Raw genomic sequence first — 18,686 nt, forward strand, 5'->3', positions numbered from 1 at the left:
AAGTGGTAACACCGGGTTAGTAGAGGCCCGGCAGCGTAGGGTCCGCTACCCTGCGTGATTAGAACTGAAGTGGTCTGAAGTGGTCTTAGTGATCCCATACAACTAAGTGCTGAAGTGGTCTGGAGTGATCTAGGCTAGGTGGTCTACAGCAATCGTAGGGCATATAGATAACTAGTATCTATAGGCTGTGCTATTGCATCGCATGTCCGTGTGTTCTGCACAGCACAACGTGATACCAATGTGTCATATACGCTGTGGGAGAGCATACGCAGACGTGATTGCATAGACAAAAGGGTTTCTTCTTTGACAACGTCGGGAAATCTCCCTGGTGGGCTTCACTGGAAAGGGTGAAGGATAGTTATCCAATTTCTCTGTTTTTCACCCTACAAACAATTCCAGTTGAAAGATACCGAAAAGGAATTTTTCGCTGCCTCTCTCAGGAAAATATTCCAAACAGAACTTCCACCGAAAGAAATTACGGTGTTGTAAGGTCTGATAGGAGCCCTAAGTTGGGTACATTGCCTTCGCTATCAACAGTGTATCGTAGTACTGGCCAACGCGGGCGGAGAGCGTGTGGAAGGCGCTCGGAGATACTTCCACCGTCTACTTACATTGAGTATTTTGGTGTTTGTGGGAATTTTTTTTGTTATTAAAAGAGACCCACAAATATGGGAGCCAGTTGCTCAAGTGAGAGACGTTTAGGCAGGGTTCAGGCAGAAATGTGGCCGAAAGGCTCAGCAAGGTTCATCATGTGTGAAAAATATGGTTCACACGCAGAAGTTTTTTGCAATGGATGGTTACGTATGACTGACAAAGATAGGGTACCATTCCCTAAGGTGGGCAACTTTGAACCCGAGGCACTGCAGAATGTAAGCAGTAAAATATGTCTTCTTAAATCCAGAAAACAAAGGATTAGACATAATGATTGTTTAAATTTATGGCAGCAAGAGGGGGAGATGCAAAAGGGAACAAACTCGTAAAGCAGGTTCCAAATTTAGCAGGAATGGAGACACGAACCCACCATTACCGACACAGGTCGAAGGGAATAAGATGGCTACAATCAATGGTACATCTGTAAATGATAGTAATATGCAAGAGCAATGTATTAACCCTAACCTTTGCAAGTTGTATCCTGTTTTGAAGTCTTTTCAAGGTCATAGGTCACAGGAAGATGAAGGATCCAGCCAAATCACAGCTCTTATTCAGGCAGTCGCTCTGCAGGAAAGTCAGGTGAGGCCTGTCCATCCAGATAGAGCAGTACCAGTATTCCCCACTGAAAGAACTGGTGAGGTCACAGCTACCGGTAAGTGTGAGACGGGTCATTGCACAGAGACAACAACACCCTACAGTAAACAGATTAGAAACGGAATGGTAGGATTACATCCTGTCTTGGAAATAGTAACTCCCAATTGGGGAACCGATAGTCAAGGAGTAATCCTCACCAGGAATAATGCAATGTATTGCCCGTGGTCCAGAGCTGAGCTGCGGTCAATCATTTCAGAATTCCCCAATCCCCGGGAATATGTAGCCAGATGTCAAAAGTGTATCAGAGATCTGGGTAATGCTTATGAACCAGTTAATAAAGATTGGCGGATACTTTTAAAAGCGTGCCTACCCCCTAATATTGACACCCAAAAATGTATCACTGATTGTAAGTTAGAGTCGGATAGTCCTATGACTGACGGAAACAATCAGGAGAATATAGAACGAATTAATAAGCAACTAGAGTTGTGTTTCCCCATTACTGTTAAGTGAAGAAGAATTTTCTCCATAAAACAGGGGGAAAATGAAATGGCATCTGAATATTTCCATCGGGCCCTGCAAATAATGGATAGATACATTGGGGTATCAGATACAGGGAGCGATGCGAATTACAGGGAAGTGTCTGTCTCTGTGCTAATGGACGGACTCAATAAGGCAGTTAGGGACAGGATACAAGCATCTTTGCCTAACTGGAGAGGGCCACAGTAGCTTGTCTTAGAGCATGCGCAATTGAACATCATAAGAATATTGCTAGGCGTAGAAAGCAACAGGAGGAGAAGCGGATGACAATAAGTCTACAGGCTCTTCCAGCAAAGTCTCATCAACCTAAACCCAAAAACCCAGATAGTAGGAAAAGACCTAGGATATGTTACACTTGTAGGAAGGAAGGGCATTTAGTCAGAGATTGTAGATATAGAACACATAGTCAAGATAGACCCCTAGACAGAGAAAACAAGCCACAGTATTAAACACATAGACGGGATCAAGAGACATATAGTAAGGAATCACGAGCCATATAGAAAACACAGATTCGGTTAATGGGAAGAACAGAATAAATGCAACTTACTAATGTTACATTTCACTGTTCTAGATGCATGTCCATCACAGGTAGAGAAAATTAACTCACAGATACTGGGTTCCCTATGAACTTAGGATGGACAGGACACTGGATTGATGGCTGGGATAGTCCCAGCAGAGATAAGACAAACAGAATTTTTTTTTTTTTTTTTAAGGGGTATAGACCGTAGAGAATCACTTCCCCATAGTGCCCAATCCAGTTGTCAAATTTTATAAAATCCTCTTTGCCTCTACAAACTTCTGTTACAAACCTCTATGCGATTTTCCTTCAAAGTTTCCGCCTCATTTCTTACGTTCACCGACAGGAGGGTACAACACATGGACCAGATTACAGTTCAAACGCCACATGCCTAATTGGTCTTTCAGAGCTCTACCCAAAACCAGTATATCTCAACAGCATAAGGACACCAGTTTTAATGCAGTGTGCCTGGTCATGCACAAAGGGTGGAGAATGAGAATACTGGTGAAGGGAGACCGTGCATAGACACCGATATGCATGATGGTGTGACAGCCTGTTGGTGAATGCCAAACCTGACATTGTTCTTTTCTTAATTTACTATTTTTTTTCCTCTCTCTTTTCTCATCCAGAGACGGTTTACTTCACACAACTGATAACACACGATAGTAAATTTAATGTGCAAAATTTGTGTTCCCTAAAGGAAAAGGCAGTCTGGAGGGCAAAGGGGTATGGCCAGGAGTCCTCAGGACTGTGGGCAGGTGGACACGGTAAGCCAGTAGCCCACCAGAGCATACTTTCCAAGTCTAGCTGAGGTGGCACACGGTCTGACTCCTCTAGGCAAAGAGGGTATGTGCAGGCTGATGAGAGCCTACTGGTGTGCGCCAGGATTCTTTTCTCATGCAGGTAAGAGAGAGACATGTTTTGCTTGCTTGAGGAAGAATATTGGAAAGACAATACCAACAGAGTCATCCCATATCCCTCCTACAGACGGACCTTTTCGGGTAATACAAATCGATTTCATACAGTTACCACCCTGTAGGAATTTGAAATATGTGTTAGTTTGTATTGATGTATTTTCCAACTGGGTAGAAGCGTTCCCTGCTGCCACAAATACTGCTACGTTCACGGCAAAGAAAATCGTGCAGGAATTTGTGTGTAGATATGGTATCCCTAGAATAATTGAAAGTGACAGGGGTACCCATTTTACAGGTGAAGTCTTTCAGGTCATGTGCAAACTGATGGGAATTAATAGCAAGCTGCATACTCTGTACCGTCCACAGGCAAGTGCAAAGGTAGAGAGAGTGAACCGCACTATTAAGAACAAACTGAGCAAATTAATGGCTGAAACTGGATTGCTGTGGCCAGCAGCTTTGCCACTAGTATTGTACAGCATCAGAACCACTCCCAGGTCTCCCCTTAACTTATCACCCTTTGAAATTCTTTTTGGTCGACAACCTCATGTAATGATAGACCCCCAGGATGATTTGAAATGCAAAAATGAAGTGACTGAAATATTTGGTTGGGATGAGCCAGCAGCTGAGAAATCAACAAAGAAATTTAAAGCTTGTGATCCCTGACCTACCGAACAGTAATTGTCATGACATTGAACCTGGGGATTATGTGATGATTCGAAATTTCTTACGCTCAGGTTGCCTGAGACAGGTGGGAGGGACCATACCAAGTCTTGTTAACCAGCACGACAGCACTGAAGGTCGCCGAAAGAGAGACTTGGGTCCACTCGTCCCACTGCAAGAAGGTCGCTGACCCAGAGAGAACTCGTGACAAAGAGCAGAGTGTAGAGAATCTCGTATCACTGGAGTGTTTGTTCCAGGAAAGTTAAGAGGCAGGACTGTTGAAGGGCATCTGAGCACAGAAAGTAACAAGATCTAGAACGGTTGTCGCACCATTTTTCTTTTTTCACCTCCCCCTGAATTTTCCTTTCTTTTCTCAATCTTATTTTCCTCCTTTCCCCTAACGAAATGGATCGATCACAAGAGACTGCGTTTCGGGTTCTGTTAGTAATTCTGGTTTTGATCAGGACAGTTTGTTTTGGTGAGGGTCCCAGAGAGGTCGAGCAGGGATCTGGAATGGGTTCTGATGGCGAGTATGAATTTGTAGGATCTCAGGAGCAGCACATCACTTTAGCAAAGGCTGGCATCAGTAAGCGCTCTGGTAGTCAGGGAGCTCTGAGGCACTGTGAGGGGTTATTGTCTGAGGAATATTGTATTTGTAGGAATTGTGAGAATATAGTAGAGGATGGGTGCATCCAGAGATGTCAGTTCAACCTTGATATCGACATGGACCGCTATCCGTTGAGTGATTACCAATCACTAGTGGGGAAGGTCTTAAACCAGACAGAATGCTGGGTGTGCTCACAAGTACCTCAAGGTCAGAGTAAGTCAGGATTAGTACCATACCCTTTAGCAACGGATGAGGTACTCGAATTGCAGGGGAGGGGGGGGGGGGGGGGGGGGTCGACCGGTGGACAAGAAATTCAATATCTCTAGGCCCCCTAGTTTGAAGCTCCACCAGTATCATGTAGACAGGTCCTTATTGTGTTTTGATAACCGAAAACCGGGAAATTGGGAAGTGACGTGGAATTACCAGACTATGACCTTTTCACACAGAGCTGATAGGATACCCATAGACTCTGAACTTGTACGCCAAACAGCCAACAGTGGGAGGTATTTCCGGTATAGGTATACTCGTGGAAGCAAGACCATGTGGGTTGGAAAATTATCGTCAAGGTATTGTGCTCATATCATCCAGCCCGATACTTGTACTGAGCAGATGGGAGAACTAGGGATTGGTTTCTTTACTTGGAAAATTTGTAATATGGGGATGTTATATTTTGTCCCCTATGTTCTCCCAGATGATGCCTATTTCATATGTGGGAGGAAGGCGTACAAGTGGCTTGCCCCGAGCTCAGAGGGATTGTGTTATATTGGGAGAGTTCTACCAGAGGTCATGACCATAACCCATGATAAAATGAAAGACGTTCACCGCAGTGCTCAGGCTCCTTATACTCATACTCACTATGAGCACATCATCAAGAGACACCTCATAGATAGGGCAGAGCACGCAACCTCTGATTTGATCCACGAATCCACCGGGATTCAGTTCCTTCTCGCATTAGACATTACCTGTACTGCCAGAGGAACTATAAATTATAGGTATATATATGCGCTAGCGAACTTGATAGATAATATCACTGAGATGTACGACGACACCTTCAGGTATAGGGGAAGGGAGTTACAAGCTTACAAGGAAGGAACTGATTCAGCACAGGATGGTCCTTAATTATGTCACAGCCGTGACAGGTGGATACTGTGTTACTCTGGCAACTCAATATGGTGTGAAGTGCAGTACTTATATTACAAACAGCACTGATGACCCAACGGAGATCATCGATCACAAGATACACGATATCTTGCAGTTGAAGTGGGAGTTCAGGAGGAAGCACAACCTTACCTTAGCGACTGTGAGTAATGAACTGACCGGCTGGGTCTCATGGTTGAACCCACGCAAATGGTTCTCAGGTTTAGGAGAGTGGGCTCAGAATGTCATTATGAGTGTTGGGAAGTTTCTCCTTTGTATAGTGGGAGTCGTCATAATTATTGGTACGATATTTAGGTGTGTTCAAATTCTAACGCGTCGCAAGCACGGCATAAATTTGATGAGTCTAAGGAGCGAGGGCGCTGTTATAGCAGCAGATTTAATTTATGACCCATCCATAGAGACAGGGTTATGATAAGGATTGCAAATGAATTTCATGGCCTGTTTCTTTCATCCGTTTTTCTTTTGTCTCCCCCTCTGCCGAGATACATCCCACTGGAAAAGACGTCAGCTCTACCCAAAATGTTTATGTGAATGTATTTTTATATATGTGTCTTATCTTCATCTCTGCAACCTCCAGCTAATGGCACACACAGTCGACAGGTGATATCCACATATACTAGCACTCACATATGTTTCCCCCTCCTTGTATCAGCAACTAAATGTGCACCCCATTTGTTGGAACAAGAAGCCGAAGAGAGCTCGGTAGTGTTTGTTGGCCCATTTACAGACCCTTAATACGGGATGAGAAGGATTTAATGTATACTTCGCAATACCTCGAGGCTTATCTAGAACATATACGGCACGATGATACATGCCCCTCAGACATGGATTCATACATACATGCTTTTTACTATCCCACTAGGTCATACATTTCCCACCTACAACTCTTCCCCGATCATCCAAGCTTTTGTATATATTGTATAGGTAATATTTTTTTTCCTATTTATTGATTAGTTAGTGGCAGTTATTGATGACTGCCAAAGGGTAGACTGTCGAAGTCAGAAAATATTACAACACACATTACATACAAACACCACATAGATGGCCTCCGTGTGCGTATGTATTCGGCTGTGCGTGCACATATTCGCAAATTGCGTATGGTCGCTCCCGCGTCCTGCGCATTAGAGCGTGGTATGAGTAATTACAGTAGAATTTGTATTCGCATGGAAAAGCCACAAAGACATATCATAAATCTTATCTATATATTGCATAAATCCCACACTGTCTGCTTCCTTTTCTAAATAGCATGAAGATCGGTCACACAAATTAAAACTCCCAGAGACTAAAATACAATGGCCTTATTTACACTAAGCTTTGAAATTCTATGAAGAAGGCAAACACCTTTGTTTACTAGGGTAGCCGAGTTTCTATTTAAAGCAATAAGAACTGGATTGTCATTGTCTCACCTGAAGACAAAAACAAACAAAGACAATACCCAGAAACCCAGGCTCATAGAAACTCAATTAGCAATAGCTAACAAAAATACAAACCAGATATTTAGAAATCTGAGATACTAACATTCATAGTCTAAACTCTCGGGAGATGTATGTGTATATATATATATATATATATTTCCTGACAAATTGTAATAGCAGGAGTATGCGTGTGTGTGTGTGTGTATATAAAGTATATGGATATATGTATATCTTGAGGATGGAAATAGATAATCATATCATGTGTGGGATCATATTGTTCAGAGTCATGTAAACATTAATCTGGTGGGAATAAGAATATTATTATATATTACCACATTAAGTTATTAATAATACCAGATTTATGTATGATTAATGTGATGGGTTTAACTGGTCATGGGGCGGGAACTCAGATGCAAGCAGAAACCACACCTCAAGTCCTAGCCATCGCCCACTTCTTGAGCTGACCAATGATCCCCGGTGCACAGGATATGTCCCACCACCGAACCAATGGAAGAAGAGCACACAGTGTCTATTGTATTATGTTTTGATCTACTGTATAAAGAGCCAGCAGCATGCCAGGTCACTATCACAGACTCTGAAGGTCATCACCCTTGATGACTGAGGACCGGACCGGGAAGCGCAGGCGAAACCAAAAGTATGTACCATTGACTGTAGCCATTATTCTATTGTATTGCTTTGTGATTGTAACCCCCTTTCAGAAATAGGCTGTGGTGTCGGAACCTAGCCGTTTACATACAATTTGGTGTCGTGTTTTCCTTTCCCTGCTAAGGTTTAAAGTGTATTACTATCGCATGCATAACTGTGAAGGGTTCACTGTGTAACATTGGGTGTGTACGCGCTGTGTGTACTTTGTACAGCCAGCGCGGCGTTTGTACGCAAACTCCATACACGGTACGGGACTCTGTACGCTAAAGGTGTAACAAGTACGTAGGTTGTGTATTAAGTATAGCGGCCGCAGCAGCTTCATTTAAAGTGTATGAAATGTCTTTTTAAAGTGTTGCTTTTAGTCCTGTACGTAAACCAGCGTTTACACCAATTAGCCCCTTAAGTCGGAACTTATCAGGCATGCAAAGCAGAATCCCCGATAAGCAGTCCCCGGAGACCCGTTTTCAGCAGTTAACACATGAGATTGGGAACTTATCCTGGATCCCACGTGTTATCGGGTGATTTACCGCAAAGTAAAAACGTACTGTAATTGGATAACCAGATAGTATTAATCGGGCTAAAAAGCCCACTGTTGTCGTGCGGTAAATCGTTGCATTTGATTAGATACCGGCCAAAGTAGAGAAATATGACAGGCTGTGTTTGGAGGAAAAAAAAAAAACGAGATTGGTTAGGTTATTTCTCTCCCCATGCTTTGATAAATACCCCCTTAGACACCTTACTTTGTTTCACAATGATTTAAAGTAACTTCTCCACACTCTGATGAATCCAAGCATGTAGCTATCAAAGTTGTTTCGGTGGAGATCGGTGCATTACAGACATCACTGTGACATTGGCCACAAATCTTTTGCAGAGTACACACTCTGACTGTCCGGCTGATCCACCAACCTGACGATCAGCAAGAGCATACAAACTTCCACATGTGCATGTCCATTTATTATGTCAGTCACCAGCAGCCTCTGCAGCAAGTGTACAGGTGGGTCGGCTAAGTGCCTGTACATACAGCATGACATATCGCTGGTACATACCTGCCAACGCGCCCATGATATATCAGCCCGTTCAGTGTGTACTCAGCTTTAGCTATTCACAGATCTTGCAAATCTTTAAAGGCTGAGAGGTTACCAGGTAAAAACCTTTGCAATCCGAAATGGTTTTCTATGGCAACTAGGTTTAGTATACCGGAATACCAGCTTCTAGAGCCCTGGTCAGTCAGTATAGCACTAAGAAAACCTCTCCGCACATTTGGAGATAAAGCGTATTAAAGAAAGCGCATGGATATCTTGCATACAAAATAAATCAAGTCTCCTACCTTTCTAATAGTAGTCCAGTCTTCAAGTATATCCAAGTCTTGCAACATGTAAACAATATATGGACGTGTAGCAGATAAGGACATTGACATGAATTTGTGTTTTGGAACCAATCCCTTTTGCTTGGTCATAGACTTATAGTATATACATAGTATATGTATAGTATATGTAAATGTCCCATGTTTAGAATTCCTTTGCTACAATCAATGCCTCTCTCTACGGGCAGTCATATGCTCTCCCAGTTTTTAGCAAATTGTATTCTCTGCATGTTTCACAAATTACGGTCATATTTATGTAGAGGGGGACGGGACCAACCCCCCCCCCCCCCACCCCCACCCACTCACTGACCAAGCCTTACAAAACAAAGATGAACGCGTGTGGGTTAACAAACAAGTAACATGGCGATTACAGTAAAAGGCCCACCACCTACACAGCTAAGGGAATTAGCTCCTGTCTCCAATACAAATAAATCAGATGTTAAAAATAAAACGGATGTCAGTATCAGTCTTCTGTGAAGAGAAAAAAAAGCAATCACATACATTATATATGTGCTTAATATTAACACGCACATTTACTATTAAATTTAAATAAATATATATTTACACAATAGTGAGCTCGCGGTTTTGCTATTGCTTCCACATTAAAACTGCCATACGAATCAGTGTCCCATGGTTAGTCATCAGAAAGGAGAGCTTTGTAGTCTTAAAATGCTTTTTCCGCTCAAACATAATCATGGACAAAAGTACTTAATCTGCTTATGTGGGCAGACTTAATACACAGTAAGAGAAATACAGATTTTTAAGGCTTTACTAGAATAAGATAATTATTAATGATGGGAGTGAAGGGACATTGTGCAAAAGTCCTAGTGAGGTCATTTTCAGCAAGGGACCTACTGTACCACCAGCAGCCATAAATTGCATGCTATTATGTGATTACCAACCCTATGAGATAAGACTGTATACAAAATAAGAACAAAAAAAATCTTGAATGCTTAACAAAGGGTTAAAGCATACACAACCATCCTGTTCCACAAGTTCGGAGAAACCTAGTAATACAGAGAACTCATTTGATCTTTAACAAGGAACTGAATTAAAACTTGCCTGAAAAAATAACCCTATAGATCGGACTAAGATTGAGTTTCCCATATCCAAAAAATGCTTAGAACCATTTTGGATTTTTCCATATTTTGGAATATTTGCATACCGCAACGAGCTAGATTGGAGATGGGAGCCAAATCTAATCACTAAATTCATTTGTTTCATATACACATAGCCTGAAGGTGATTTTATACAATATTTGTAATAATGATGTGCACGAAACTAATAGCCCTTTAAGAATGGCAGCTTGTAACCTGGGTTATTGCACAGGAGCACTCATCATAAACTGGGTTGCTGTACAGTCGGAAAGAGCCCAGGGGAAATATCCCGGGTAGCGACCATGGTTGAACACAGTTTCAACCCTGGTCGCTGTGCACAGGTTGCCGGTATGCTTGGGTGGCGCTTGGAGATCATCTGCTCTCCAAGCGCTGCCTCCGCGCACTTCTCCACTAACATCACCAACCCGCCAATATGCCGGGCTGCTGATGCCAGTGTGAAAGTGGCGCCTGAGGCAGGTCGCACACAGGAAGCACCATTTGCGGTCTGAAAGGGGTATTAGTCAGAAAGCAGGCGCTAGAAAGGGAGAAATAATCTAAAAAGTATTCACACCAAGCACACCATGTAAATTTATAGATTAAGCAAGTTCTGCTTAGATGCTTAGAGTTAGGTCTGCCTAGCAGGAGCACCGTTATGCTTCAGGTGGTTTATCACATACTGTATTTCCAAATGTGTGTAACTGAAACAGTGATGTGCTAGGGGATTCTTCACCATTCAGACACATTAAGAAGGAGAACTGCAGCTGGTAAACAAACAGTGGCAGAGATCACACCAAATACAAAAAGGATATCAGAGACAACAACAGGCTTCTTCTTTTTATCAGGACTGAACGGGTCCTTGCGTTTCCGCCGAGATTGCAATTCATCATTCCACAGCTCTGGGAATGAAAACCAACAGTCAGAACATTAATAATGGGGAAACTTCAGCTTTAGAGACATACTTCCTAATCATCATGGAGAAGCCTGTCCTGGCAATAATCACAAATGCAATCACTTAACTTCTGGGTCACTTAAAGTCAGTTCAACCAGGTGTGTCCACCACGCATCTCTGATTTTTACAATACAGTATGCTTAGTTAAGAGAGGATGTCAAAACTATTTCTGCCATATCTCTACTATCTTACCATTAATTTCCAAAATATTGTTTTTTCAAAATGTATTAAACTATTTACTAATTGCAGTTTATTTATTCTAGTTTATTTGAAGTATCATGGGTATTTATTAAGGAATCGCCATGAAATTTGGACCACTACGGTAACTTTTCCTCCAGAATCGAAACCAAAATTACTTTAACTGCCTTACGTTTCGAGTTACAGCAGAAATGCAAGCTTTTGGAACACATTGGCCGTATCTAGAGAGGAGGCGGCCCGTGTGCGGGATCCGTCTGAGCCCCCTCCTCTAGCCGGCAGCAATATAGCTCTGGGCACTAGAGTCCCTAGGGGACCCTAGAGCGCATGCGCAGACCTCCGTGAAAATGTTGTGGCAGCCATTTTCCCAGGAATTTCTGCAGCAGGACTCTGGATAGTAAGTATTAAAAATAATGGGTGCAGGGTGTGCGGTGTGGGTCCAGGGGCCCGTGTGCAGCACACACACTGCACCCATTATAAATACGCCAGTGACTACAACACACAAGAAATAAAATAAAAAAATCAGCATGGTATTCTATAGTGGAGAAAAATAATGAAGTTTACGTTCGATTACTATTATATTGCATACTAGTTTACACAAGAAACCATGAAAATTTTAAAACTTAAATAACTGAAGTTATTTGGAACCTTTTGTAACGGTCTAATTTTCCTTAACGTGTCAGCAGACTGTGTTCCTTGAATAGTAGGCACTTCGTTACACAAAGGATGTGAATAAAAGGAACCACACTTATCTCTTGAAGGCCAGGACAACACATTTGTTGATTGGTTCCGTTTGATGAAGTGTACCAGCACATCTTGTTCCTCCTCATTACATTGAATAATATACCCAATGTATATTGTACACTGCTGCTCTATATGTTCTAGGTTGCAGATCAATTTTTTGTCTACATTTTTTGTGACTGTGGTTGTAATGAAGCCAACTCTGGTTCCTGCTGTCTTCTCCTGAATGGCTTTACTTGCCTGCTCTCTTTCTTTTAGCGTATGCCTCCCGGTGTCTTTTCTTTACCCCATGCAATTTCACTGGTGTACAACCATGCCTTGTATTACATTCATTCAACCCATCTTCTTTCTGCAGGTTCAGTTAAACTCTTCACCTGGGATTAAACTTCTTTTGTCGTCATTATCTTTGTTCTTTTCAGTGCAACAGTTGGATTCTGCATTTTGGGCAAAGTTTCTGTCCTGGCTTAATAACAGCATGAGGTTGACACCCACAATGTTCTTTGGTCCACTTCAGTGACCACTCAAAAGTAAAGTGAAGGCTTTTGCGGCTCCTTTTTTTGTAAAGGCAAGGAAGGATTACAGCATGTTTTCCGAAATGCTTCATAGTTTTTTTTTATTGTTTTTTATTTTTATTTTCAAGAGAATCAACATAATGCAACAACCTCAGAACCATAACAGTTGTTTCTTCAAACATTAAGTTAGCAGTATACACCAAATCAACGATTTTGTAGTGTCTTACAAAGAGTAACATGAAAGCATTAGGTGTGTTTCAGTTACCAAAAAAGAAAGAAAGAAAACAACGTATGAGAATCTTGATTATTCTAGATTAGATTTGAGATAATAAACATATGTAAAGTAACAAAGTAATAGGGGGTGGGAGGGAGGGACACACATGAGGTGCGAAGAGGAGGGAGGAAGGGAGGGAGGGGGACAGAACAAAGTCCTAATTCAAAGCATATATCACAAAACCAGTGCTAGCAAGGTACATCTAAAGGCCCATACACACTTGACGATAAAATGAACGATGTCGTTCATTTCAGCCCTCATGAACGACGTCGTTCATTATATCGTCAAGTGTGTATGCATCCAACGACCAACGATGCGCGGCCCCGCGGGACGTTAACGTCCATCGTTCATCTGTGGAGCATGTATGCTCAATTTCCACTATGGTCGTTACCGACCAGAGACGACGTTGAATGTGTATGGTGTGAAAGACCAACGACCAAGCCACTGTTCACCAGCTCATTATTTTAATAAACTGTTCAGCTTGGATGCTTTAACGATGAATGGTCTATGGTCTTTGGTCTTTCATCTTTCGTCTTTGGTCTTTCATCTTTCGTCTTTCATCTTTCGTCGTTGGTAGTGTGTATGCTCATGTGGTTTGCTCAGCTGTTCAAGGGAAGTTCAAGGGAAGTCGTTAACGACGGTCGTTAACGATGTGTGCATCGTCAAGTGTGTATGGGCCTTAAGAATGATCAGCAGTAGATAAGGAGTGATAATCCACAGAGTAAAAGCAATCTGTTGGTGCCGTCTCTAAGTGCATCATCTTAAACCAGTCAGCACTTTCAAATACGTTGAATAATTGCGACCGGGTTTGTTAGTCGAGGTGTTCTATATACAATCCCCATTTCTTGTAAAAAGTAACAACACTTTTCTATGTCACATTGTGCTGACTTTCTATCAAAGTATAACAGTTGCAACATGTTCTTCTTTACTTCCGATGGGGAAGGAAAAGATCTAGCTATCCAATGTTGTAGAATAATTCTCTTAGAGACAGTAACCAATATGTTTGTATTTTCTAATTTCTCTAAATAGAGGTTGGGACAAGCTGAAACTCTGTTCACTCCTATTTCACATACTAATGGGTCAAGTGTAACTAATGTGCAAGAAAGATATTTAATAACCTTGTTCCAAAATCACCTGACATGGCCACATTCAATGATAGAAGGAGGCCAACACCAATGACATTGGTAACATTCACCAAGCACGATGGGATGGAAAACGGGCATATTGAGCTGGTGAGACAGATGCTCATTGTAATGTGTGAAAAGTGAAACTCTTGTAGGTAAGAAGATGCTAGGATCCGCATAGTGGTGTCATACTGTGCATTAAGGATTGTGTATGCTCCAGGTTGGAATATCAGCGTGCCATTGTTGGAGCAAGCTATCCCACCAGGAATCAAAAGTGAAATTCACAAGGATAGTGTAAACATATCTAATGTGAAAGGGGGTATGGTCAGGGAGAGTTCATAAGGCCTCTATAGGGTTAGTAGTGGAAGAGGTGATCACGAATATGGAATTGAGGTGTCGGACCTGTAAGTACATGTAAAAATGTGTGTGAGGGAGATTATACTTATCTTGGAGAGTCACAAACCGAGTCAAAAACATTGGATGAATCAGAGTACTGCTTTACGCCAGAACTTTAAATTTTAGTTGGTAATTGATGGAGGGAATGCTGGATTTCCCCAAAGGGGAACACGGGGGCATTTTAAAAAGTTAGAACCTGTTTTCCTAAGAAGAATCACACAAGAGCGCCATATATCATGAAACAGGGGGTCACTGAGGAGTATGGAGTATGACTGAGGGGATATCTGAAAACTTAGTGTGAAGGAGAGATCAAAACTTCATCCAGTCTAGAATCAATGAATGTGTCTCTTGACAATCAAGCTACGGCATACCTAATCATAATGGAGATGGAGTAGCAGGCAAAATCAGGAACCCCTATACCACCTAACTTTCTAGGGGCCATCAGTTTAGCCGGGAATCCCGGCGGTTGGAATCCCGACTCTCGAAACACAGATGCCGGAATCCCGACTGCCAGAATGCCAGCAGCGCTGCCACAGCTATTCCCACTCCTGGGTGTCCACGACACCCATAGAGTGGGAATAGAACCTGTGGCAAGCAAAGCGAACCACCGAGCCCACAATGGGCTTCATTCCGCTCGCCCCCTGCCGGCATTCTGATTGTTGGGATTCTGGCGCTGGAATCTTGCCCGCCGGGATTATGTACCCAACCGGTTTAGCCAATGCTATTGAAAGCTTCTTGACTTTCCAAATAAATTTGGTCATAAACTTGCGAACGTGTATCAAATCTGTTTTAGATAGGCTAACAGGAAGCATTTGAATCAGGTAAAAGAGTTGGGGAAAAAAGATAAAGAAAAAAAAAATAGTCACTGGAGATTCGCTACCCGTCCTAGAACAGACAAAGGAAGTAGCTTCCATGAGTCTAGCATAGTGGTCAGTTTCACCATAACAGGAGAAAAATCTCTATACAAATTTGCGAGAGATGCTGAAATTTGAACTCCTAGATAAGTAACTATACTTGGCAAACTTAAAAAAGGAAAAGATGAGAAGTCAAAAGGAAGAAGAGGAGTCTTCTGGACATGTTATTATTATTATCATCATCATCATCATCCTCCTTTATATGGCGCTACAAGGGTTCCGCAGCGCCCAATTACAGAGTACATATACACATAATCAAAACAGGAAGACAGTGACTTACAGTTGAAAATAATATAGGACAAGTATAGGGTAACTAAGCATAACTACACTTGTAAATGACAGAGATAAGTTCCAAGGTGGCCACAAAACTGCGGGATTTGGGCAGTTGAGGATTATTAAAGTAAGAAAAGGATAAGCACATGAGGGAAGAGGGTCCTACTCGTGAGAGCTTACATTCTAAGGGGAGGGGTGGACAGACAGGGGGGAGACAGACAGACAGACACAGAGACAGACACAGAGACAGACACAGAGACAGACACAGAGACAGAGAGGTTGATTGGTATAAAGGCAAAAAACTGCTATTTCATTACTGCAAACCAACGTTTCGGAGCAGTGACGCCCCGTGACGACCCTTTGTTAAGGGGCGTCACTGCCCCGAAACGTTGGTTTGCAGTAATGAAATAAATTGCACTTTTTTTTCACCAATCAACATGCCTCTGAGTGTCGCTGCTCGTTTGAAGAGAGCTGTCTATTGTTTACCAGATGTACGGCCGGAGCAATCAATTTGGGGGGGCGAATGCCAATCCAAATATTGCATAGAATAGGATTTTAATTACCTACCGGTAAATCCTTTTCTCGTAGTCCATAAGGGATATTGGGGGAAATCTAGTACGATGGGTAAAAGACAGGGTCCAAAGGAGCCGATGCACTTAAAATTTCTTCACTGGGTGTACTGGCTCCTTCCCTCTATGCCCCCTCCCACAGGCAGTTATAGGAGAAATAGTGCCTGAAAAAGAAAGGACTTACTTGAGCATATTGAGTGGCGAGATTCACACACCAATAACATAAAACAACCAGCAAATTAGCCATAAAAGAGAACGCACTGAGGCAGGCGCCCAATATCCCTTATGGACTACGAGAAAAGTATTTATCGGTAGGTAATTAAAATCCTACTTTCTCTAGCATCCATAAGGGATATTGGGGGAATCTAGTACGATGGGGACGTCCCAAAGCGTCCAGAACAGGCAGTGACGTCTGCAGAACTGCCTGCCCAAACTTGGTATCCTCTTTGTCCAGGGTATCAAACCTGTAGAACTTCACAAAGTATTTTTACCCAACCAGGAAGCAGCTCGGCATAGTTGCAAGGCCGAGACACCACGCAGCCGCCCAGGAAGACCCCACCGATCTCGTAGAGTAGGCCTTCAGAGACTGTGGAACAGGTGAGGCTGCCAACGCACACGCCTGTTGGGATAATAAGCCTAATCAAACGAGCAATGGACTGCTTCAAAGCAGGGCAACCCTTTTAAAGGGCATCATATAGCACGAACAAGGAATCAGTCTTCCTGATTCGAGCCGCTCTTGACATAGATCTTCAAGACTCGTACAGCATCCAATGCCTCCGGAGGCGCAGAAGTGCCAGTACTTCACGGAACCACAATAGGTTGAGTCAAGTGGAACACAGAGACGGCCTTAGTCAGGAACTGCTGCCTAGTCCTGAGCTCCGCTCTGTCCTCGTAAAACACCAATTAGGGACTTTTACACAATAAGGCCCCCAATTCTGAGACACGCCTAGCAGAAGTCAGGGCCAACATCACCACTGTCATCCATGTGAGGTACTTGTCTTCTACCGCCATCAGAGGTTCAAACCAAGAGAACTGTAGAAAATCCAACAATACATTCAAATCCCAGGGTGCCGTGGGCGGCACAAAAAGAAGTTGTAGGTGAAGTACCCCTTGCAAGGTGGTCTGAACTTCTAGCAAAACTGACAATTTCTTCTGAAAGAAGATGTAGAGAGCTGAAATCTGGACCTTAATGGAACCCAGACGCAAACCCTTATCCAAACCAGCCTGAAGGAAACGTCTCAAGTGGAACTCCGCAGGCGGATATGTGCGTTCCTCGCACCAAGAGACATCTTCAGATAGGACAGTGTTTTGACATGACAGGCTTCCTAGCCTGAACCATAGTAGCAATAACCTTTTTGGAAAGGCCCTTGTGAGCTAGGATGTTCCGCTCAACCTCCATGCCGTCAAACAAAGTCGCCGTAAGTTCGGGTAGACGAATGGTCCTTGTTGAAGAAGATCTCTTCTCAGTGGTAGAGGCCAAGGGTCTTTGACGGACATGTTCAGAAGATCCGCGTACCACGCCCTCCGAGGCAATTGCCTGGACTCCTCGATTCCTGATTAGCTTTAGAACCCTTGGGAGCAATGGAACTGGAGGAAACAGGTAGACCAGCCAGTAAGGCCAAAGCGACGTCAGTGCATCCACCGCCCTCGCCTGAGGGTCCCTGGTTCATGAGCAATACCAACTAAGCTTCTTGTTGAGTCGAGAAACCATCATGTCTATTTTTGGTCAATGATCTGCTGAAACACCTGATGGTGGAGCTCCCACTCTCCCGGGTGGAGATCGTGACAACTCAGGAAGTCCGCTTCCCAGTTATCTACTCCCAGAATGAAGATTGCCGACATTGGTCTTGCATTTCTTTCTGCCCAGAGGAGTATCTTTGACACCTCTAGCATTCAGGCCCTGCTTTTTGTCCCTCCTTGCCGACTGATGTACGCCACTGCTGTGTCATTGTCCGACTGAACTTGAATCGCATTATCCCTGAGTAGAGGAGAGGCCTGGATCAGAGCATTGTAGATCGCCCGAAGTTCCAGAATGGTGATTGTAAGTAGGGCTTCGTGAGCTGACCACCTGCCCTAGAACTGAGCCCCCTGGGTGACCGCTCCCAATCCCCTCAGACTCGCATCCGTCGTGAGGAGGATCCAATCCTGAATACCGAAACTTTTACCTTCCAGTAGGTTGGAGGACTGCAGCTACCACAGGAGAGAAATCCTGGCCTGAGGTGACAGCCGTATTATCCGATGCATTTGAAGTGGTGATCTGGACCACTTGCTCAGGAGATCCAATTGAAACTTTCTGGCATGGATCGTCTCGTATGAGACTACCATCTTCCCCAACAATCTTATGCAAAGATGGATGAATATTCGCGTAGGCCGGAGGACCATTCTAACCATCTCTTGAAGTGTTCTCGCTTTGTCCTCTGGAAGGAACACTTTCTGGGCCACAGTATCCAGCAACATTCCCAGGAACAGGAGCCGCCGAGTTGGCTCCAGGTGGGACTTAAGTAAATTGAGGATCCACCTATGGTGTGACAGAAGTTGGATAGTGCAGTCTATATGGAGC

General features: G+C 43.2%; 1 protein-coding gene across 2 annotated transcripts in view; it reads right to left on the minus strand.

Annotated features, from left to right (window-relative positions):
• BRMS1L (BRMS1 like transcriptional repressor) overlaps positions 1–18,686 on the minus strand; it is a 164,198-nt gene that overhangs the window by 27,440 nt on the left and 118,072 nt on the right. For both annotated transcript variants that reach the window (XM_063947856.1, XM_063947857.1), the window contains exons 6-7: positions 10,989–11,075; positions 9,047–9,111 (exon numbers count right to left, since the gene is read on the minus strand). In XM_063947856.1, coding sequence (XP_063803926.1) covers positions 9,047–9,111; positions 10,989–11,075 — 152 coding nt within the window. The remainder of the gene's footprint in view (positions 1–9,046; positions 9,112–10,988; positions 11,076–18,686) is intronic.

This window comes from Pseudophryne corroboree, chromosome 12 (assembly GCF_028390025.1).
Source record: "Pseudophryne corroboree isolate aPseCor3 chromosome 12, aPseCor3.hap2, whole genome shotgun sequence".
Lineage (NCBI taxonomy): Eukaryota > Metazoa > Chordata > Amphibia > Anura > Myobatrachidae > Pseudophryne > Pseudophryne corroboree.